General features: G+C 45.7%; 1 protein-coding gene across 2 annotated transcripts in view; it reads left to right on the top strand.

The window, feature by feature from the left end:
* The window catches only part of itpk1a (inositol-tetrakisphosphate 1-kinase a), a 224,821-nt gene extending 211,143 nt beyond the window's left edge, over positions 1-13,678 (top strand). For both annotated transcript variants that reach the window (XM_055640067.1, XM_055640066.1), the window contains exons 8-11: positions 1,158-1,344; positions 2,650-2,717; positions 5,215-5,377; positions 8,465-13,678. In XM_055640067.1, the coding sequence (XP_055496042.1) occupies positions 1,158-1,344; positions 2,650-2,717; positions 5,215-5,377; positions 8,465-8,781 (735 nt within the window). In that variant the 3' untranslated portion in view covers positions 8,782-13,678. The remainder of the gene's footprint in view (positions 1-1,157; positions 1,345-2,649; positions 2,718-5,214; positions 5,378-8,464) is intronic.
* Positions 13,679-22,526: the final 8,848 nt, after the last annotated feature.

Raw genomic sequence — 22,526 nt, 5'->3', positions numbered from 1 at the left:
GACAGGGTGGTGAATCTGTGGAATTCATTGCCATGGAAGGCACTGAAGGTCAAGTCAATGGATATTTTTAAGGTGGAGATTGATAAATTATTGATTAGTATGGGTGTCAGGGGTTATGGATGGGGGGGGGGGGGGGGAGGAAGGCAGGAGAATGGGCTTGAGAGGGAAGGATAGATCACAAGATACAAGATTCAAGATTCAATTTAATTGTCATTTGGACCCCTTGAGGTCCAAACGAAATGCCGTTTCTGCAGCCATACATTACAAACAAATAGACCCAAGACACAACATAATTTACATAAACATCCATCACATTGCTGTGATGGAAGGCCAAAAAAACTTATCTCTCCACTGCACTCTCCCCCCTCCCCGATGTCAGAGTCAAAGTCAAAGCCCCCGGCTGGTGATGGGGATTGTCCCGCGGCCATTAAAGCCACGCCGGGTGGTGCGAGGTCGCACACCGGGTTCTTGATGTTAGAGCCCCCGGCGTGCGCTCGCAGAGTCCCGCGGCCATTCCAAGCCGCGCGGGGCGGTGCTGTAAGGCCCCGCTCCAGGAGCTCTTCGACCCCGCAACTCGGGCGGGAGAAGTCGCCGTTGCGGGAGCCCTGAAAAGCGGTCTCCCTCCAGGGACCCGCGGGCTCCCGGTGCCGCCGTCTGCAGACCCGCAGTTGAAGCCTCCGAATCTCCGGAGGTCGGGCCGCAGCAGCGCTCCACCACCGCTCCACCCGCTCTGGACTCGGCCAGCTCCGCGACGGTGAGGTGAGTCGTCGGCACCAGAGCCCCCAGTCTTCCTGTTGGAGGCCGCTCCTCGTTGCAGCCCCAACGACAACGGAGACCCGACAAGGAAAGGTTGGGTCTCCCGTGCAGGGAGAGATTTAAAAGTTACCCCCTCCTTCCCACCCCCCCCCCCCCCCCCCCCCATCCCACACACACACCCCCAACAAAAAATAACAAAAACTACATAAAAACATAGACAAAAAAAAATAAAAACGCAGACGGGCTGCAGAGGCCGCTGCTGACGAGAGTCGCGCCGCCTACCGGACGATCACCCACGATTGAATGGCGGAGTGGACTTGAGGGGCTAAATGACCTAATTCCGCTCCTATAGACTTAGGGCAGTAACTGTAATATTTCTGATGCAGACACTGTTTCCACAGATGGCGATCATTTTCAGTGAAGACGGCTTGAAAGACGTGAAGCCGCAGTGTGTGATCCAGAGCTTTATCAACCACAATGCGGTTCTCTACAAAGTATTTGTGGTCGGGGAGTCGTACACGGTGGTGGAGCGGCCATCACTCAAGAACTTTTCCCCCGGTGTTTCAAGTCAGTCACGGGGTGGACCCGGTGAGGATGCTTCTTCAACCTGTGCCACTTGCTAGAAGTTTGCTGAATTACCTTAGAGTGATAGTGGTAGATCGGGTAGAATCACAGACACCTTTGCCCACAGTAGGGGAATCAAGAACCAGAGGACTTTGTTTAGTTTAGTTTAGAGACACAGTGGGGGAACCGGCTCTTTGGCCGCTCCGAGTCTCCCCCGACCAGCGATCACCACCTCTAGCGCCATCCGACACACTAAGGACAAGTTACAATCTTTACCGTAGCCAACCAACCTGTTCATCTTTGGAATGTGGGAGGAACCTGGGGCGATCATGGGGAGAAAGTTCAAACTCTGTACAGACAGCAACTCTAGTCAGGATCGGGCCTGGATCTCTGACACTGTAAGACATCAACTCCACTGCTGCACCAACGTGCCACTCGGTTTACATAGGGTTAAGGTGCTGTGTGGGGGGGGGGGGGGGGGGGGGGGGGGGGAGATTTAATGGGAACCTGAGTAATAACTTTTTTCCACACAAAGGGTGGTTGGTGTGTTGAACGAGCTGCCTTCGGCGGTAGTTGAGGCAGGCACTATCACATCTTTGCAGAAACATTTAGATAGGTTATGGATTGGGTAGGTTTATAGAGATAGGGGCCAAAAGCAGGCAGGTGGGACTTGTTTACATGGGGCATGTTGGTCGGCGTGGGCAAGTTGGGCTGAAGGACTTGTTTCTACGCTCTATAACTCCATAATGACTGATCTTACAGCCCATTAGCCCTGAGCCTTGCTTTGGCTGGGATTTTAATGCGTGCTATCCCGATTGGACCAGTTAGTATCAAATATAGGAATGCATACCGGGCTTGTATCCCGGAAGGGCAGAGAGTGTTGAGCCGATTGGTTTGCTGCAATGTGCTGGTAGATGTATCACGGTGATTACTCTGTTAAAAATCTGAGAACACCATGAATTGGTGGTCAAACGCAAAGTGCTGGAGCAACTCAGCGTCTGTGGAGGGAATGAACAGGTGACATTTCAGGTCAAGACCCTTCTTCCATCTGATTGTAATGGGACCTGACCTGAAACGTCACCTGTCCATTCCCTCCACAGATGCTGCCGGACACACTGAGTTCCTCCAGTGCATTGTATTTTGCTTAAGATCGCAGCATCTGCAGTTCCTTGCATCTGCGAGAATAATTGGTTCCCAATTGGTATTTCATTCCTGGTTATGAATGCTTTAGATATCTTAAAGCTCACTGCAGATACATTATGTTAATAGATATGCGGGGAATTTTGTGGAGATAATTCTAAAAGAAAATTAAATTTTCATTGGTTGCAGATAGAAATACAATATTCTTCAACAGCCACAATGTTTCAAAACCAGAATCTTCATCTGATTTAACAGCGGTAAGTTCTTGTGTGTGTGTGTGTGTGTTGTGTGTGTGTGTGGTGGTGTGTGTGTGGGTGTGTGTGGGGGTGTGGGTGTGTGTGTGTGGGTGTGTGTGGGGGGTGTGTGTGTGTGTGTGTGTGTGTGTGTGTGTGTGGTGTGTGTGTGTGGGTGTGTGTGTGTGTGTGTGTGTGTGTGTGTGTGGGGGTGTGTGTGTGTGGGTGTGTGTGTGTGTGTGTGTGTGGGGGTGTGTGTGTGTGTGTGTGTGTGGGTGTGTGTGTGTGTGTGTGTGTGTGTGTGTGTGTGTGTGTGGTGGTGTGGGTGTGTGTGTGTGTGTGTGTGTGTGTGTGTGTGTGTGTGTGTGTGTGTGTCTGTGTGGGTGTGTGTGTGTGTGTGTGTGTGTGGGGTGTGTGTGTGTGTGTGTGTGTGTGTGTGTGTGTGTGTGTGTGTGTGTGTGTGTGTGTGTGTGTGTGGGTGGGGGGTGTGGGTTTGGTTGTGGGTGGGTGTGTGTGTGTGTGTGTGTGTGGGTGTGTGTGTGTGGGGGTGGGTGTGTGTGTGGGTGGGTGTGTGTGTGTGTGTGTGTGTGGGGGGGGTGTGTGTGGGTGTGGGGGGGTGTGTGGGGGTGTGTGTGTGTGGGGGTGTGGGGGTGTGTGTGTGTGTGTGTGTTGGGGTGTGTGTGTGTGTGTGTGGGTGTGTGTGTGTGCTTGTATATATCTGGAACTCAGCGGGACAGGCAGTATCTCTGGAGAGAAGGAATGGGTGACGTTTCGGGTCGAGACCCTTCTTCAGACTGCCGTTACTTTCTTTCTCTCCAGGGATGCTGCCTGTCCCGCTGAGTTACTCCAGCTGATTGTAGAGGGGAGGGACTGGAAGCAAGAAAAGACCAGGACAAATCAGGACCGGCTGCTCCTTGCGTCTCCATTTTGCTGTTTTAGATTAGTTTAGTTTGGAGATACAGTGCGGGAACAGGCCCTTCGGCCCATTGAGTTCCCACTGACCAGCGATCTCTGCACGCTAACACTATCCTACACATACCAGGGACAATTTACAATTTAACCAAGCCAATCAATCCACAAACCTGTTTGTCTTTGGAGTGTGGGAAGATACTGGAGTTCCCGGAAAAAACCCACGCAGGTCACAGGGAAAACGTACAAACTCCGTACAGTCAGCACCTGTAGTTAGTATCGAACCCGGGTCTCTGGCCCTGTAAGGCACCGCTGCGCCATGGGGTGCCCTTCTGGCTTATCCCATCCTCATGGATATCCCCATCATATTAATAATCCTGCAAATTAAATTGACTCTTGACTCTTGACTCTTGATTGACTCTTGACTCTTGACTCTTGACTCTTGAAGTGAAGTTGTTCATAGAACTCTCTGCAAGCGTATGTCATGTGAATTTTGGATGGCGGGATTCAAAGGACACGTTGATGATTAGGAATCTGGGCCTGCAGCGCTCCGAGTGTTTATGATGGAGCTGGCAATTCATCTGATGAAAATGTGGATTCTTGCACAAGTTGCCTGTGTCTTTGACGTATCTAGTGTCTAGTCTGGGAAACCAAGACCATGTAAAAGATCATGAGAGGAATAGACAAGGTAAATGTAGAGAATTGGGGAATCTAGAACCTGGAGACATTGGTTTAAGATGAGAGGGAAAGATTTAATAGGAACCCGTGAGACAACTTTTTCACATTGAGGGTAGTGGGTATAAGGAATGAGCTGCCAGAGGAGGTAGTTGAGGCAGCTCATTCCTTAGCCCTTCGGCCCATCTAGTCTGTGCCGACCAGCGATCCCCACATATTAACATTATTCTATACACTAGGTACAATTTACATTTTTCACCAAACCAATTAAACTACTAACCTGTACACCTTTGGAGTGTGGGAGGAAACTGGAGCACCCGGGGAAAACCCATGCGGTCATGGTGAGAACATGCAAACTCCTTTCAGACAGCACCCATAGTCAGGATCGATCCCGGGTCTCTGGCGCTGTAAGGCTGCAACTCTACCGCTGTCCACCGTGTCGCCCCAATCTATAAGTTAGGTCTTTATTCTCTGGAGCGCAGAAAAGTTAAGGGGGGACTTGATAGAGGTCTTTAAAATGATGAGAGGGTTAGACAGAGTTGATGTGGACCAGCTTTTCCCTTTGAGAATAGGGAAGATTCAAACAAGAGGACATGACTTCAGAATTAAGGGACAGAAGTTTAGGGGTAACATGAGGGGGAACTTCGTTACTCAGAGAGTGGTAGCGGTGTGGAATGAGCTTCCAGTGGAAGTGGTGGAGGCAGGTTCGTTGGTATCATTTAAAAATATATTGGATAGGCATATGGATGAGAAGGGAATGGAGGGTTATGGTATGAGTGCAGGCAGGTGGGACTAAGGGGAAAAAAAGTTGTTCGGCACGGACTTGTAGGGCCGAGATGGCCTGTTTCCGTGCTGTAATTGTTATATGGTTATATGGTTATTGGAATGACATGGATCACCAATGTGTTTTGCTGATGAGCTGTTTGCACTTTCTCAGCTGGATGTGGTGGAAGGAGACTGCCGGCCACCCAGCGACGAAGTCATCCGGAAAATCTCCAGGAATCTGCGTGAAGCGCTTGGGATTTCCCTGTTTGGCATTGACGTGATTATCAATAACCAGACTGGCCAGCACGCTGTCATTGACATCAATGCGTTCCCAGGTAGGGTGTACGTTCAATACAACCACACTTCCGCGCGCGGGATGTCATGAACTTGGGGCACACGTCATCAATGTTTGTTGGAGATGTTGACATTTTCCAACTGGTTTGGTGGTAGTGGAACGATGATTTTCAGATTTGAGACCTGTGACCAGTAGCGTGCCACAAGGATCCGTGCTGGGTACACACTTGTTTAGTTTAGCCAGTGCCGGATTTACGTATAAGCTAAACAAGCTATAGCTTAGGGCCTCCACTTTCTAGGGGGCCCCCTGAAGAAATTGATGGGCCTCGAGGTCTAGGGGGGGCTCCGGCCAAGCAGAACACCTACCGTTCAACTCTAGGCAGCCCCCCCTCTCTATCTATCTCTCTCTCCATCTCCCCCCGCTATGTCCAGTCATTGGGGGCCTCCCAAATGTCAGATGTGGACTTGCCCAGTAAAGCTGCTCCCATTTATTCCCCCTAGCTGCTGCCTAATAATGTTGTGATTTGCCCTCTACCAATTTATTTGTTCCCCCAAGGTGGAGACATAACTGTCTTAAAACCCAAGGACTTGTAATCACTGATCCAAATAATACTGCCAGAAATCAGCCTGGCAACAGATAGCATTGATTAGGAGGATGAGTGTTTTTAGATAAAGCCTATGTATCTTATTAATGTTGTTACCTTGGGTATGTCAGTCGATTTGTGTGGTGAATGGTGGAAGCGTTCAGTCTATAATGCGTTTCTCCTGCAGAGTAGGAAACGTCAATGCACTAAGATATTTCAGGGTTCCCTTAATATTATTGCAAACTGCCCTTGAAAATTTTCATTTGAATACCATGCAAGAGGCAGACAGGTTAGGATTAGTGACGCGTTTAAAAATGAAGTGGAAAATTTTAAAGCATTATTTGGATGCGAATTGGAGAGCCTTGTCCCGAATGATAATGTGATATTAATTTGTCTAATGACAGAACATAATTTTAGGAATGAGCTTTGAAGCTACATTCAGTTCAGTTTATTGCCACGTGTGCTGAGTTACTGTGGAAAGCTTTAGTTGCATGCGACTAGTCAGTGGAAAGGGACAGAAGTTTAGGGGTAACATGAGGGGGAACTTCTTTACTCAGGGAGTGGTAGCGGTGTGGAATGAGCTTCCAGTGGAAGTGGTGGAGGCAGGTTGGTTGGTATCATTTAAAAATAAATTGGATAGGCATATGGATGAGAAGGGAATGGAGGGTTATGGTATGAGTGCAGGCAGGTGGGACTAAGGGAAAATAATTGTTCGGCACGGACTTGTAGGGCCGAGATGGCCTGTTTCCGTGCTGTAATTGTTATATGGTTATATGAAAGACAATACATGATTACAATCGAGCCATCCACAGTGTACAGATACATGATAAGGGAGTTATGTTTAGTGCAAGACAGCCAGTAAAATTCGATCAAAGATAGACCGAGAATCCAATGTGGTTGATGGTATGTCAGGACTGCTCTCTGGGTGTTGATAGGATGGTTTAGTTGCCTGGTAACAGCTGGGAAGAAATGTGATGTAAAAACTGAGTTCAGTTTGAAAACAGTTTTGAAAACAAATAAAGAGTGTACTTCTCCAGGGATTTGACTTAGTTACGACTCCTAGATACTATTTTGCGTGGGCATAGTCTTAAAAGGTGCTGGCACTTCACTGCACTGCCAAACCCGGGCACATTTGTATACAAGGGAATTTCCAGATCATTGCATCTGTCGTGCCGATCCCTATCAGTCTGTGGGGTTTTCGCCAAAAACGCATGTTCTTAACCTTATAAATATTGCTTCCACACATTATCAAAATCTGCAGCAAAATAATTGTTTAAGTTATTTATAGGAAAACAACCCTTTGCCTTGATTTTATTGTTGGTCAAACATGGATTGTTTTCTCTGTGTAGCTTCGGAGCAGAGACCTGATTGAAGTATATTAAATTCTATAAAGCATAGTTAGGGTGCACAGTCAGAACTTTTTTTTTCCTATTGTGGAAATGTCAAAGACTAAAGGGCATAGCTTTAAGGTGAGAGGGGCAAAGTTCAAAGGAGATATGCAGGACAAGTTTTTTTACAATAGACAATAGACAATAGGTGCAGGAGTAGGTCATTTGGCCCTTCGAGCCAGCACCGCCATTCAATGTGATCATGGCTGATCATCCCCAATCAGTACCCCGTTCCTGCCTTCTCCCCATATCCCTGGACTCCACTATCATTAAGAGCCCTATCTAGCTCTCTCTTGAAATTATTCAGAGAACCAGCCTCCACCGCCCTCTGAGGCAGAGAATTCCACAGACTCACCACTCTCTGTGAGAAAAAGTGTTTCCTCGTCTACGTTCTAAATGGCTTACTCCTTATTCTTAAACTGTGGCCCCTGGTTCTGGACTTCCCCAACAACGGGAACATGTTTCCTGCCTCCAGTGTGTCCAAGCCCTTAACAATCTTATATGTTTCAATGAGATACCCTCTCATCCTTTTAAACTCCAGAGTGTACAAGCCCAGCTGCTCCATTCTCTCAGCATATTACAATCCCGTCATTCATGGAATTAACCTTGTAAACCTACGCTGCACTCCCTCAATAGCAAGAATGTCCTTACTCAAATTAGGGGACCAAAACTGCACACAATACTCCAGGTGTGGTCTCACTAGGGCCCTGTACAACTGCAGAAGGACCTCTTTGCTCCTGTATTCAATTCCTCTTGTTATAAAGGCCAACATGCCTTTGGTTTTCTTCACTGCCTGCTGTACCTACACTGGGAGTACCTAGAGTGCATTGTCAGGGGTGATGGTGGAGGCTTATGGACAGGCACATAGATATGCAGGGAATGGAAGGACATGGACCACGTGCAGGCAGAGTTGACTACTTTAGCTTGGCACTATGTTTTTTTTTTGTTTTTTTTTGTTTTTGTTTATTTTATTAGAAGTTAATACAGCACAAAACAGTACAGCGGAACCTAATTTTAGGTGCCAACTATGTAATACCGTAATCCATTCTATGTACAACCTCTAGTTTTATGCTTGGCACTATGTTCAATGCAGACACTGTGGGCCGATGGTCCTGTCGCTGTGCTGTACTCCTCTATGTTCTGTGTTCTATTGCAGGATATGAAGGCGTGCCGGAGTTCTTCACAGAGCTGATAAACCACATTCAAGTCGTCCTGCAAGATCAAAATCCGGAGTCTCCTCAGTTCAGCCAGAACAACAGTGCGCCCGAGCAGGCCGCAAGCATTTGTGGGGACCGCGCCTGTCCTGCCGCCTCGGGCTTTGTGACCATGGCGACCAAGGAGACGTGGCTTCTGGAAGACGACCCGAGCAACAGCAAGAGGTTGCAGCACCAGCGGCTAAGTTGCAATTCAGCTCTGCCGCCCAACTTTCAGAACTGCGTCGCTCCCATGGCAACTAAAGCTTCTTCGCAATAAATACAGACTAAAACCGAGAGAGAGAGAGTGAGGAAAAAAAAATCATTAATGGGGAGCAACGTGATTCAGTTTCTTAAATCAATAGACCAATTTATGTTGTGTTTGAATGAGTTCACAGACTGGTGCAGAAACTGGAGCACAGTGTCGAAAGGTTTCTTGACGAGCAGTTTGTAGACTCTTTGATAAAATGTGGACACTCAGTCTAGTTCTGGTCAGGCATTGATAATAGCAAAAATCACTTAGATAGGGTTTCACCATTCTCATCGGGAATCCGTTATAATTGGCTAATTTGGTTCATCAGAAATCCTTCCCCTTCCATCCCCCCTATTCGGGCATTTAATTTCCCCCTCTCGTGGCAACCCGCTCCCGTCAGTGCAAAAGGACCTCTTTTTAAAACCGTTACATAGTTTTGCTCTCAGGAGCTGCAAGCTATTGTAAGAGTTCTGTGTAGTCGGCTAAACTCCAGTGGGACTTGTTCTGTCAATGTGTAAGAATCGCGCTGGTGTTTTGGACGGGACATTCGGGAGGCTCTATCTGACACAAGCCAATACAAATTCTGCACTTAAATAAATTTGCAAAAGATAAAGTTGAGGCGATTGTTGAAATATGATGAGGTGGGATGGGTCCAAATAATAGCACAGTTGCTTGGGAACTAAATGACTTCTGAAAATACACAGGATGGAATCCAAGAACACAGATATGATGATATAATATCTTTTGTGGTCTAATTATTGTTACATTTAATCATTGTTAGCAATGTACTTCCATGTGTCTCTTGGTTTGAAAGAAAGGTGTGTCAAAACTGCATATAGCTGCAATGCTTCATATGTTTTCCACTGTGTCCATAGATCGGGGTGTTTACAGTGCAATGCTACAAAATACTCATTACTTTTCTGATAATCCCCTTTCGAAGAAGGAAAAAGAAGAGTGACTTTGAGGAATGTTTGGGATGTCTTGGCTCATAAACCAGGCCTGCCATTTGCAAGCTGTGGGTTGCTGGGGTCTCAAAGTTCTTTCCCATGATTAGAAGGTTTTGGGCATTTTGGAGTTTCGGAGACAGTCTGCAGTGAATCTGTGTTTGGATGAGTTTAGAAAGTAATAGCAAAAGAAAGTGCCCGAAGTGCTCAGATAAGCACTTGACAAGTTAAAGTTAGAGGGGAGAAGTTAATCTCTTGAAACCAAAGGTAAGTGGGCATTTGTATTTCACAATTCCACCACCCCTTGCATCCACTGCTCCTGGAGGCACCTTGTTTTACACAAAACTAAAACCTATATTTTTCTGACTCAAACCCAAAGTGCATCCAAATAAAATCTGCATCATGTTTTGGTTTAATAGTCACTCCAGTCACTTGATTTATTTACAAAAGCATTTCTGAGAAGATTTGATTGAGATTATTCTAAATAGCTACGCCTTTACACTGGCCTAATCTTGCAGCTTTTAAATGTAACCCAGGCTAGGGAATTATTTGGATGTGTTCCTTCTCCCCATGGAAACCAGGGCCAAATATGTTTACAGCACATTGTCTAGTGCACTAAATATTAGACAACCACTTTGGCATGTTAGCACATTTCCTCTCTTGCCTCGTTGGATGAGACTAGTGTGAGGCGGTGGAGGGACTGCCCTTTAACACTGGTTCATTCTTCAATATCACTACTGAAAGGTTCATTTAGCAGTTTTAAATCATGAGAAGTTACAACTTTTAATTTTGTTTGCTATTGAATTAGAGCTTCACAACATTCATGTCCATGTGCAATATTACCAGGAGGTGGCACTTTTAGTTAACGTTGATGGTTCCTGAGTGGATGGGTACGGGGCACCTGCTGTTTAGAGCCATGTGGAGAATTTAACATTTGATCTCCCACGTTCCTGCTTGTGGAAATTCGGAACAGACACATCTCCCTCAAATTTACCTGAAGAAATTTGAGGGGGTGGAGGGATGGGAGGTGAGGGGTGGATTTGGGTTGGGGGGGAGTTGTACTCTGGACTTTAACGTGCACCATTTAGTAGTCATATATAACATAGCACGGTACAACACAGGAATAGACGCTTTGGCATACAATGTGCAGGCTGACCACAATGCCATGCTAAACCAGTCTCCTCTACCTGCACCGAAGATGGACACAAAATGCTGGACTAACTCGGCAGTTCGGGCAGCGTCTCTGCGGAGAAGGAATGCATGAGGTTTTGGGTCGACAATCTTCTTCAGACTGAGAGTCGGGGAGAGGGAGACTAGAGATATGAAAGTGTAAGGTGTGAAAACGACGGATCAAAGCAGCCGATGATCAAGGGAAGTGTAGAATGGTTCATTGTTAGCTGAGGGGAAGGTGACGAGGAGTCATGCAATCAAGAACATTAATCAGAAGGACAGTGAAACTAGTTGGAAAACTCGGGTGGGGGAGGGACGGAGAGGGAGGGAAAGCATATGTTATTTGAAGTTATCTGCACATGATCTAGCCAAACTTAATGGCAATATTAGATAACGATTATTTAGAAACATAGAAATTAGGTGCAGGAGTAGGCCATTCGGCCCTTCGAGCCTGCACCGCCATTCAATATGATCATGGCTGATCATCCAACTCAGTATCCCGTACCTGCCTTCTCTCCATACCCTCTGATCCCCTTAGCCACAAGGGCCACATCTAACTCCCTCTTAAATATAGCCAATGAACTGGCCTCAACTACCCTCTGCGGCAGAGAGTTCCAGAGATTCACCACTCTCTGTGTGAAAAAAGTTCTTCTCATCTCGGTTTTAAAGGATTTCCCCCTTATCCTTAAGCTGTGACCCCTTGTCCTGGACTTCCCCAACATCGGGAACAATCTTCCTGCATCTAGCCTGTCCAACCCCTTATTTGCATCGTGCAGGGACAAACACCTGATTCACTACTGTTGGTAGGTACATTACGAGGGCATATTCAAGAAGATGTACATTTTGAGGGGAAAATTGGACTTGCTCTTCTTCCAGGTCCATGTTTCCCAGTTGCTGCCACCTTGTGGAGAGTCAGTGCCAAGATGATGATTCTTTCCTGTATATGAGGTAGGGTGGTTTGGGTGAAGCACTGTTTGGTGTGGAAGGAGTGGTGGTATGGACAAACCTGGCAGAGCTTTGGAAAAATGAAGCCTGTTGCTAGGTTGAGAAGACCTACTGTTGAGGAAGATGTACAGCAAACTATTTCAGGCATTGTACTTTGTACAACATTCTTTTCTCAGCAGCTGTTTCTATAAAATAGCAGGCGACTGTGAAATGTTCTTTAAAGCAGCAAGGTAAATGTTCTAGGTTTGTACGAGAAGTTTTCTTTACACGGCACGGTGGGCTTTCTGCCACCATCGATCCTGACTACGGGTATTGTATGTACAAATGTTTGTACATTCTCCCCGTGACCATGTGGTGTTTCTCCGAGATCTTCGGTTTCCTCCCACACTGCAGAGACGTACAGTACAGTTTGTAGGTTAATTGGCTTGGTATAAATGTAAATTGCCCCTAGTGTGTGTAGGATAGTGTTAGTGTGCAGGGATGGTTGGTCTGAAGGGCCTGTTTCCACACAGTATCTCTATATGAATAAACTAAACTAAACTCAAGAATGTGAACATTGAACTCATTCACTGTGAAGAGCAATTTTCTTTTGCCTGGAATGATGGGATCATGAAACCCATCCTACAAGGTACGAATGATTTTCTCCTCCCATACATTTAGTTGGTCCAAAAGGCATTGTGCTCTGCCGATGTCATCCACAAACAGATGCATGCAACTGGTCGTGGTCAACACATTCCTGGCTTTGTCTGAACCTCAGCAGCTCACAAGTAAACTGGATGGATTGGAGTAAATTTAATCCAATACATTCATTCAACTGTCTCATGTAACATCACCCAAAGCTTTCTGGTAATATTGCACACTGTTTAGTGCCATGCACTCAAGTGACTGGTGGAGTGTGTATTTCATGTGGTATGTACTTTGTGTGGCACCAAGTTTCATAGTCTGCACACCAGAATGTATTGAATTTTAATTTATCTCTTTCTAATTTTACCAACTGCTGCTTATATAAAACCAAAAATATTTGATGTTTAATCTGCGATTTTTATTGCATGAAGAACTGTCTTGTATAAGTGAGTCATATTTCCAAACATTCTCCAGTTGGTCCATTCGAAAAGATTTTTAATATAAGAGTCTGGGTCTGAATGTTAATAAGACATTCTGAAAGGTTCCGTGACCAAGGAGGGGAGACCAATTTGGGTATTGCGACTTTTGTCCGTTGATTTTTGGGTTGTAAATCAGTTTGGATACTTGCCTTTTTATAGCATAAGGAATCCCCTGCACACAGTGCCCTACAGCAGTTGTTCAGTTCCAAACAGTTAATTGCAAGAGACAGTGTGTAAATGATGTGACTCGTAAACCTTCCTTTACAGTATGTTTTTTTTCTTTTGTAAATTTTGCAATATTGCAAGAGTATATCAATAAATATTCACTATTACGAATGGACCAATTCTGGTGAGAACAGTGACAATGGGCTGACCAAGCCTAGGGAACAGGGGCAAATTAGATGGGATACTAACAATGGTAGCTATCAGAACACATGTGTATGCCAATGAATAAGGAAATTGGAGAAATTGAACAAGGCAATGGAAGAATTGATTTCCATTCAAAGTGCCTCCTGTATAACAAACAAGAAATGTGGCCAGGTGGGGAATGATGTATCGAGAATGTGCAAGAAATGAGCCCCTTTTGACATAATCCTTCAGACTCATCGATTTCAGCTTTAGTTTGCAATTGCACCCATCGAAAACATGGAGAAAATTATTATTTGAATGGAAAAAAACACAATCTAGCTTTGTCTTTGCCAAATTTAACAATGTTTTCTGTTTTATTCCTGTGTGTTTAGTAATTAAATATTATTTTTTTCATATATATTCTAATTCTGTTCTTTGAACGACTTAAAAAAAGCTACTGCAGACTAATTCAAACTGTGGTTAGATCTTTGACTAAAGTCATGTCCTGCCTTGTAATAGTGTTGTTGCAAAGAATAACACCAGTTTTAATGTGGTTTATACTGACTTCAGAGGGCTGCTTGAAGACTCTGTGACCTGGGTTTTAAGCACAAGTTTGCAGTATTCGAGTTTGGAGAAGGTTGAGAATAGGTAGGGAAGGCTGGATTAAACTTGGTAACTAAAACAGTTTGACTCAGTAATGGTCGCACTCCTTGTGGGTTAATTAATCCTTTTGAAATAAACAGGAACACCGGCATTGTGATGGTTGACTCCATCCAAGTTACAGACAAACTTATTCAATATTTAAGTGTTGCTTCAGTTCTAGAAGCCAACAGGCCATTCAACTTTGTGGGTCTTCAGAACCTGATATGTGCTTTGACAGGGGCCGGTGGCACAGCGGTAGAGTTGCTGCCTTTTCCACACAGACAGTGGTGAATCTGTGGAACTGTCTGCCACAGAAGGTAGTTGAGGCCACAGTTCATTGTCTATATTTAAGATGGAGTTAGATGTGGCCCTTGTGGCTAAAGGGATCAGGGGGTATGGAGAGAAGGCAGGTACAGGACACTGAGTTGGATGATCAGTCATGATCATATTGAATGGCGGTGCAGGCTCGAAGGGCCGAATGGCCTACTCCGCCACCTATTTTCTATGTTAAAGGGCCTGTCCCACCAGCATGCGACTCCATGCGACAAGCGCGACCTAACGTGGTCGCTTGAGCCGTACGGCCTCGCGGGGCCGGTCCCACTTCGATCACCGGAGCCGTATGGAGTTGTGCGGAGCTGGTCCCGACATCGCACGGGGCTCCGAAAAACTGACCGTGTTCAAAAATTCCGCGCGGCAACGGCCTGCCGGCCCGCAGCCGCATTGAGGCCGTACGCACCGCCTTGACGGGCGTGCAAACCGTATCGACGCTGTACGTCACGCGCAAACATCCCGCGGACTTCGCTCGAACTTCACGTCACTCACTCGACCTCCGCGCGCCCCCCGCTTCCGGTTTGGTCGCGCTCGCCACATGCAGGTCGCATGCTCGTGGGACAGGCCCTTTACAGCACCAGAGACCCAGGTTCGATCCTGACCACTCTGGTGCAGTCTGTACGGAGTTTGCACGTTCTCCCCACGACCGTGTGGGTTTTCTCCGGGAACTCTGGTTTCCTCCCACGTTCCAAAGACGTACGTGTTTGTAGGTTAATTGGCTTCGGTAAGAATTGTAAATTGTTCCTTGCGTGTAGGACAGTGCTAGTGCACAGGGATCTCTGGTTGGCATGGACTGAAGGGCCTAATCCCGCACTGTATCTGTAAACTAAAGTAGACAGTGAAATCTGTGCGTCTTCACATGAGAATCCTGGCTAATGTTACTTGTTACACTGCCTTGTTACACTTGTTAAAGCCAGTTCTACTCGCTGTCCTGTCCCAACCACATCCACCCCTATCAGCTGCCACTTCCATCCGACTTTCTTACACAATCAACATAAACCAAGGATTGAATCTGAAACTCCAGGGTTTTATAACTCCAGTTATTCAATGCATTCATATATTAAACCCATGTGATAGGTTTGTGTGAATGTTTCCCTTTCAGATGAGAATCCATGTGACTATTTTTGCTGCCTCAGTCATACAGTATGCAAACAGGCCCTTCGGCCCAACTCGTCTATGCTGACCAAGATCCCCCATGTAAGCTAGTCACATTTGCCCACAGAGGCCCATATCCCTCTAAAGCTTTCCTACCCATACACTTGTCCAAATGTCTTATATGTCTAGGAAGGAACTGCAGATGCTGGTTTAAAACAAAAATAGACACAAAATGCCGGAGTATCTCAACATCTCTAGGGAGAAGGAATGGGTCTCTCCAGAGATGCTGCTTCTCCCGCTGAGTTACTCCAGCATTTTGTGTCTATCAAATGTCTTAAATATTGTTTTGTACCTGCCTCCACTACCTCCTCTGGCAGCTCGTTCCAAAATACCCACCACCCTCTGTGTGAACAAGTTGCCCCCCAGGTTCCTATTAAATCTTTCTCCTTAAAATCTCTCACCTCTCATCAGTAATGGCTGAGCCACTCATTAATGAGTTGTAGACACAAAATGCTGGAGTAACTCAGCGGGTCAGGCTGCATTGCTGGAGGAAAAGGATAGGTGACGTTTCAGGTCGGGACCCTTCTTCAGGCAGTCTGACAGTCAGAGATGCTGCCTGACTTGCTGAGTTACTAATAATAATAATAATAATAATAATATACTTTATTGTCATTGTAAATACATGCAACAAAATTTCAGGCGCACTGCCCGAGCGGAACTCCAACGTATCAGGTAAATAGTAACGACAAATCGTCAGAATGTGCAAGAAAAACGTCGTCAGAATGTGCAATATTTCACAGTGTGGGGGCGATATTCAGTGCAGAGTCCAGAGTGGTGATGGCCTTGGGGTAGAAACTGTTTGTTAATCTTGTGGTGTGTGGTTTGATGGACCTGTAACGCTTTCCTGAGGGCAGAAGGGATGAGGCCTTTTGGATGCGTGATGCCGAGCAGCTTGTCACTATCTTAGGCAAATACGAGCATCTGCAGTTCCTTCCTCCACATTAACTACTTGTGTCTGATCTCCCTAATGTTCAGAGGCACAAGAAACGCACCGCCTTGTGACTGTAAATCTTGGAGTTCTAAGTCAAAGAGTGTCACTTTCGGTGAAAATAGGACTTAATCACAGCTGTGATCGTGCAGTGTTAGAGTCCAGATTAATAGATGTTTTTTTAAATGATTCTAATCATGGTAGCTGTACCTATCATTAATTGTCCACAGGCTGTAGCTGAATTTGCTTGCACTGAACAGCTGTCTACCTGGGAGCCACATCACTGGAATTGCTCAGATCAAGATGTACATTTGGAAATCATCAAATCACTTGTTTCATATATAATGTACTGTAGTTCCAGACTGTAGCAATGCACACCTTGGACACCCCAGCAGAACTGTGTCTGCACGCAGTACTGCTGGTGCTGGCGGGTTCTGGTCAAGTGCTGCAGTTCAACTGTCCTCACAATGTTCTCACAATGCAGTGTTGGCACGGTGGAACGTTACGATGACAAAGAGCTATGTTAGGTACAGGTTGCTTTTGGATATCGTTGGGTTACGTTGGTTGATTGGAATAAAGTTTTTCACTGAGGCTGTTTGTAAATGAATTATGTTTATGACATGGGCCTTAAAATAATTGTTACCTAGAAATTGAGCTTGGCCTATTATGTTTGATGCACAAAAACATCATTTGATAAGGTCCCACATAGGAGATTAGTGGGCAACATTAGGGCACATGGTATTGGGGGTAGAGTGCTGACATGATCAGCCATGATCATATTGAATGGCGGTGCAGGCTCGAAGGGCCGAATGGCCTACTCCTGCACCTAATTTCTATGTTTCTATGGATAGAAAATTGGTTGGCAGACTGGAAACAAAGAGTAGGGATTAACGGGTCCCTTTCAGAATGGCAGGCAGTGACTAGTGGGGTACCGCAAGGCTCGGTGCTGGGACCCCAGCTATTTACATTATACATCAATGATTTGGATGAAGGGATTCAAAGTAACATTAGCAACTATGCAGATGACACAAAGCTTGGTGGCAGTGTGAACTGTGAGGAGGATGCTATGAGAATGCAGGGTGACTTGGACAGGTTGGATGAGTGGGCAGATGCACTTTAATGTGGATAAATGTGAGGTTATCCACTTTGGTAGCAAAAACAGGAAGGCAGATTATTATCTAAATGGTATCAAGTTGGGAAAAGGGGAAGTACAATGGGATCTGGGGGTCCTTGTTCATCAGCCAATGAAAGTAAGCATGCAGGTACAGCAGGCAGTGAAGAAAGTGAATGGCATGTTGGCCTTTATAACAAGAGGAGTTGAGTATAGCAGCAAAGAGATCCTTCTGCAATTGTACAGGGCCCTAGTGAGACCACACCTGGAGTATTGTGTGTAGTTTTGGTCCCCTAATTTGAGGAAGGACATTCTTGCTATTGAGGGAGTGCAGCATAGGTTTACAAGGTTAATTCCAGTCAAATGCTGAGAGAATGGAACGGCTGGGCTTGTACACTCTGGAGTTTAGAAGGACGAGAGGAAATCTTATTGAAACATACAAGATTATCAAGGGTTCGGACATGCTAGAGGCAGGAAACATGTTCCGATGTTGGGTGAGTCCAGAACCAGGGGCCACAGCTTAAGAATAAGGAGTAAGCCATTTAGAACGGAGATGAAGAAACACTTTTTCTCACAGAGAGTGGTGAGTCTGTGGAATTCTCTGCCTCAGTGGAGGTTGGTTCTCTGGATACTTTCAAAAGAGAGCTAGATAGGACTCTTGAAGATAGCTGAGTCAGGGGATATGGGGAGAAGGCAAGAACGGGGTACTGATTGGGGATGATCAGCCATGATCACATTGAATGGCGGTGCTGGCTCGAAGGGCCGAATGGCCTCCTCCTGCACCTATTGTCTTGTTATATTTGATTTTAGCACCAAGTCTGCTCCCCCACAAGAAAATCATAAAACAGATCAAATGGAAATTTGAGACTGTGTTGCAGTGATTTACACCCAAAATAATGAGTTAAAACAGACCCATGCATTTGCTGAAGGCAGCGTTAGTTTAGAGAAACAGCGTGGAAACAGGCCCTTCAGCCCACTGAGTCCTCACAGGCCAACGATTTACAAAGGGGCAATTAACCTACAAACATGTACATCTTTGCGGAGCACCCAGATGAACGCCAGAATGTGATCCTCAGTTTGTTCGGCAATCATCCCTCCTCACTCCAATCCTATGCAGTTTACTGCTGTGATGGAGGCCAATGCCATGGTGGCTGAATGCATCACTGATCAGTTAAGACCAAAGTTGGACCCTTGAAGACTGAAAAGGGTGAATTTATTATGGGGAATGAGGAAATGGCAGATGTGTTGAACAGGTACTTTGGATCCGTCTTCACAAGGGAGGACACAAACAATCTTCCTGAGGAACTAGCCAGAGGATCTGGGGTGACGGAGGAACTGAAGGAAATCCACATTAGGCAGGAAATGGTGTTGGATAGACTGATGGGACTGAAGGCTGACGAATCCCCAGGCCCTGATGGTCTGCATCCCAGGGCACTTAAGGAAGTGGCTCTAGAAATCATGGACGCATTGGTGATAATTTTCCAATGTTCCATAGACTCAGGATCAGTTCCTGTGGATTGAAGGGTAGCTAATATTATCCCTCTTTTTAAGAAAGGCGGGAGAGAGAAAACATGGAATTATAGACCAGTTAGCCCGACATCGGTGGTGGGGAAGATGCTGGAGTCAATTATAAAAGATGAGATAGACGAACATTTGGATAGCAGTAACAGGATCGTTCCGAGTCAGCATGGATTTACGAAGGGGAAATTATGCTTGATTAATCTTATGGAAATTTTTGAGGATGTGACTAGGAAAATGGACAAGGGAGAGTCAGTGGATGTAGTGTACCTGGACTTTCAGAAAGCATTTGATAAGGTCCCACATAGGAGATGAGTGGGCAAAATTAGGGCACATGGTATTGGGGGTAGAGTTCTGACATGGAAAGAGAAGTGGTTGGCAGACAGGAAACAAAGAGTAGTGATTAACGGGTCCCTTTCAGAATGGCAGGCAGTGACTAGTGGGGTACCGCAAGGCTCGGTGCTGGGACCGCAGCTATTTACAATATACATCAATGATTTGGATGAAGGGATTCAAAGTAAGATTAGCAAATTTGCAGATGACACAAAGCTGGGTGGCAGTGTGAACTGTGAGGAGGATGTTATGAGAATGCAGGGTGACTTGGACAGGTTGGGGGAGTGGGCAGATGCATGGCAGATGCAGTTTAATGTGGATAAATGTGAGGTTATCCACTTTGGTAGCAAAAACAGGAAGGTTTATTATCTAAATGGTGTCAAGTTGGGAAAAGGGGAAGTACAATGGGATCTGGGGATCCTTGTTCATCAGTCTATGAAAGTAAACATGCAGGTACAGCAGGCAGTGAAGAAAGTGAATGACATGGAACGGGATACTGATTGGGGATGATCAGCCATGATCACATTGAATGGTGATGTTGGCTCGAAGGGCCGAATGGCCTACTCCTGCACCTATTGTCTTATTGAATTACCCATGCATTTCAGTGGTAAAGATCAGATGATGTACTGAGGTACATTTAACAAGACTGCAGCTAATGTTGGAGCGGGGAGAAAATGGTTGGAAGAACATATTTGATCATTGGAATATGAGCCGTTTAGATATTGGGGTCAACATATCAAAGGTCAGAAGGGAGAGTCTGTAATTCAGCCTTCACGGGGATTACAGCCTGTTGTGTTCTTGTTTTTTTTTTTATGACAGTCACACATTGATTATTCTCCCAACATCAGAGATCCGGTCTCATTGGTGTACAGGGGTGATATTGAGCGCATTCTATGCGTATCTGACACTACATCAAGATGACCCAAGTCCAATTTTGTGAGGACACAACGTGCTGGAGTAACTCAGCAGGTCAGGCAGCATCCCAGGAGAACATGTCGGGTTGGGTCGAGACCCTTCTTCGATTCCGTGAGGGTTGCGGATTTGCGATCATGACTTTTTCTCGATAAAATTGAATGTTAGCACAATTAGCAAAAGCAAATAGTAATTTCTAAGAGTTTTAAAGCTCTGTTCTCATTGACCAATGTCACTACCAACACACCTTGAAAGAGACAAAGATCATTGCCCACAAGGAAGGGGATGCACAGATATGACCTTTAAGTTGAAGCCAAACACAAAATGCTCGGGCAACTCAATGGGACAGGCAACATCTCTGGAGTAAAAGGATAGGTGACGTTTCTGGTCAAGACCCTTCTTCAGACATGTTATCAATTCTGTTGAGATGCTGCAAGTAAGAAGTGTTCTTTCTGGGACAGATGAGGATAAAACATCTTCGGTGTACGATTTTCTCCAGAGATGCTACCTGACCAGCTGAGTTACTCCAGCATGTTGTGTCTACCTTTGATATAAACCTTGTTATTACATTATGACCGTTTCGTTCGGGGGGGGGGGGGGGGGGGGGGGGGGGGGGGGGGGGGGGGGGGGGGGGGGGGGGGGGGTGGGGGGGGGGGGGATTTGAGAAAGATTTGGGGGGTAAATTTGAAAAAAAGTTTCTATAGTGTAATTTTTAAATCCTTGGTCAGCATGGAAAATTATTGACAGGGTAAAGCTAGTTTGCCAGTCCCCCCCCCCCAGTTTTTCTGTTCAAAGCCAATAGCCCCCAACTCCATCTAGAAGCGAGGACGGAGGGATATAAACTGCAGTAGTTGAGGCTAGTTCATTGGCTATATTTAAGAGGGAGTTAGATGTGGCCCTTGTGGCTAAGGGGATCAGAGGGTATGGAGAGAAGGCAGGTACGGGATACTGAGTTGGATGATCAGCCATGATCATATTGAATGGCGGTGCAGGCTCGAGGGGCCGAATGGCCTACTCCTGCACCTAATTTCTATGTTTCTATGCACACATATTGCCCAGCCCACTCCATGGGCACTATGTTGCTATCCCACTCTTTCCAACAGAAGCAGCAGTATGAATGTTTATTGACGTTTAATAATAATAAATACTTTATTGATCCCCTCAGGGAAATTCAGATGTCCAGAAGCCCCCAACCAACAAACCCACAGATTCAAAACAAACGCAGACAGAAAATACATAGACTACACTGTGGACACGACCTGAGAGCAATAAATACTTAAAAAGACCAATAATTAACAATTAAAAATTAAAAATTGCAAGAATGCACCCACCTACAGACTAGCGGTCCGAATTATAAAATCTAATGGCTGCAGGGGTGAAGGATCTCCTGAACCGCTCCGTTCTACAGGGCAGGGAGAGTGCTCTTGTGACTCTCCAGAATTACATGGAGGGGATGCCTGGGGTTTTCCAGGATGACCTGCACCTTGTGCCTCATACGCCTCTCAAGCACATCCATCCATCCCAGAGTCTACTCTCCCCTCCAGCACTGAGCTAGAACTACGCTTCAGTTTCAAGTTAGTGGGTTTGAACAAACTATCTCTTTATTTGCTCTTTCCCGCAGGTTCTGTTGTTGTTTTGTTTATCATGGAACCTGGTCATCAATTCACATTTATTCTGTTACTTTTTGACATGCTATTAAAATTAAACAGTGTTATATTTAATCTACACTGAAGGTTAGATGCCACCTTTTACTCACGTTTGTATTATACTAAGTTACAACTTACAGTGATGCATTACTTGAATGGCTTAGCAGGTGCAACACCATTCCACGGAAACAGTACATGCTGACTAATTAATTGTTTGCAGTTACAGCGATATGGATTCGATAGCTTGAGATGAGATCCCTTTCACCTGTGTTCAAATCTGACATTGTGAGTGGAGGGGATTTGCAGCTGCCTGAGGGCACGAGTAGGGGAGCAGTGTGTGGGTCACAGGCTAAGGGGAATGACAGTGTCTTTGCTCAGATTCACAGACATCAGTCAGTTGTGGACGACAGCGGACCTTTGCCTCATATCTCAAGTAGGTAAAGTAGAAGTTAAGTTCAGCTGATACTCACCAGAGTCGAGTCCGGAGTCAGGAAGCGTGCGGTCAAATGCTTTCCATCAGCAGTACTCAATTGCTCTGTGAGCTGCGGTTTACAAAGAAACGGTGACTCAACCTGCTGATCATTGCCAAAGCACTACACCTGTTTTGTTGTGGAATAGTTTCTGTTTCAAGCATAATGTTTGAAATGATCCCGATGTACCATTTGCTTGCTGCCGTTAGCACTGCCT

Source organism: Leucoraja erinacea, chromosome 9, assembly GCF_028641065.1.
Source record: "Leucoraja erinacea ecotype New England chromosome 9, Leri_hhj_1, whole genome shotgun sequence".
Lineage (NCBI taxonomy): Eukaryota > Metazoa > Chordata > Chondrichthyes > Rajiformes > Rajidae > Leucoraja > Leucoraja erinaceus.
This window is presented reverse-complemented; position numbering and strand designations above follow the sequence as displayed.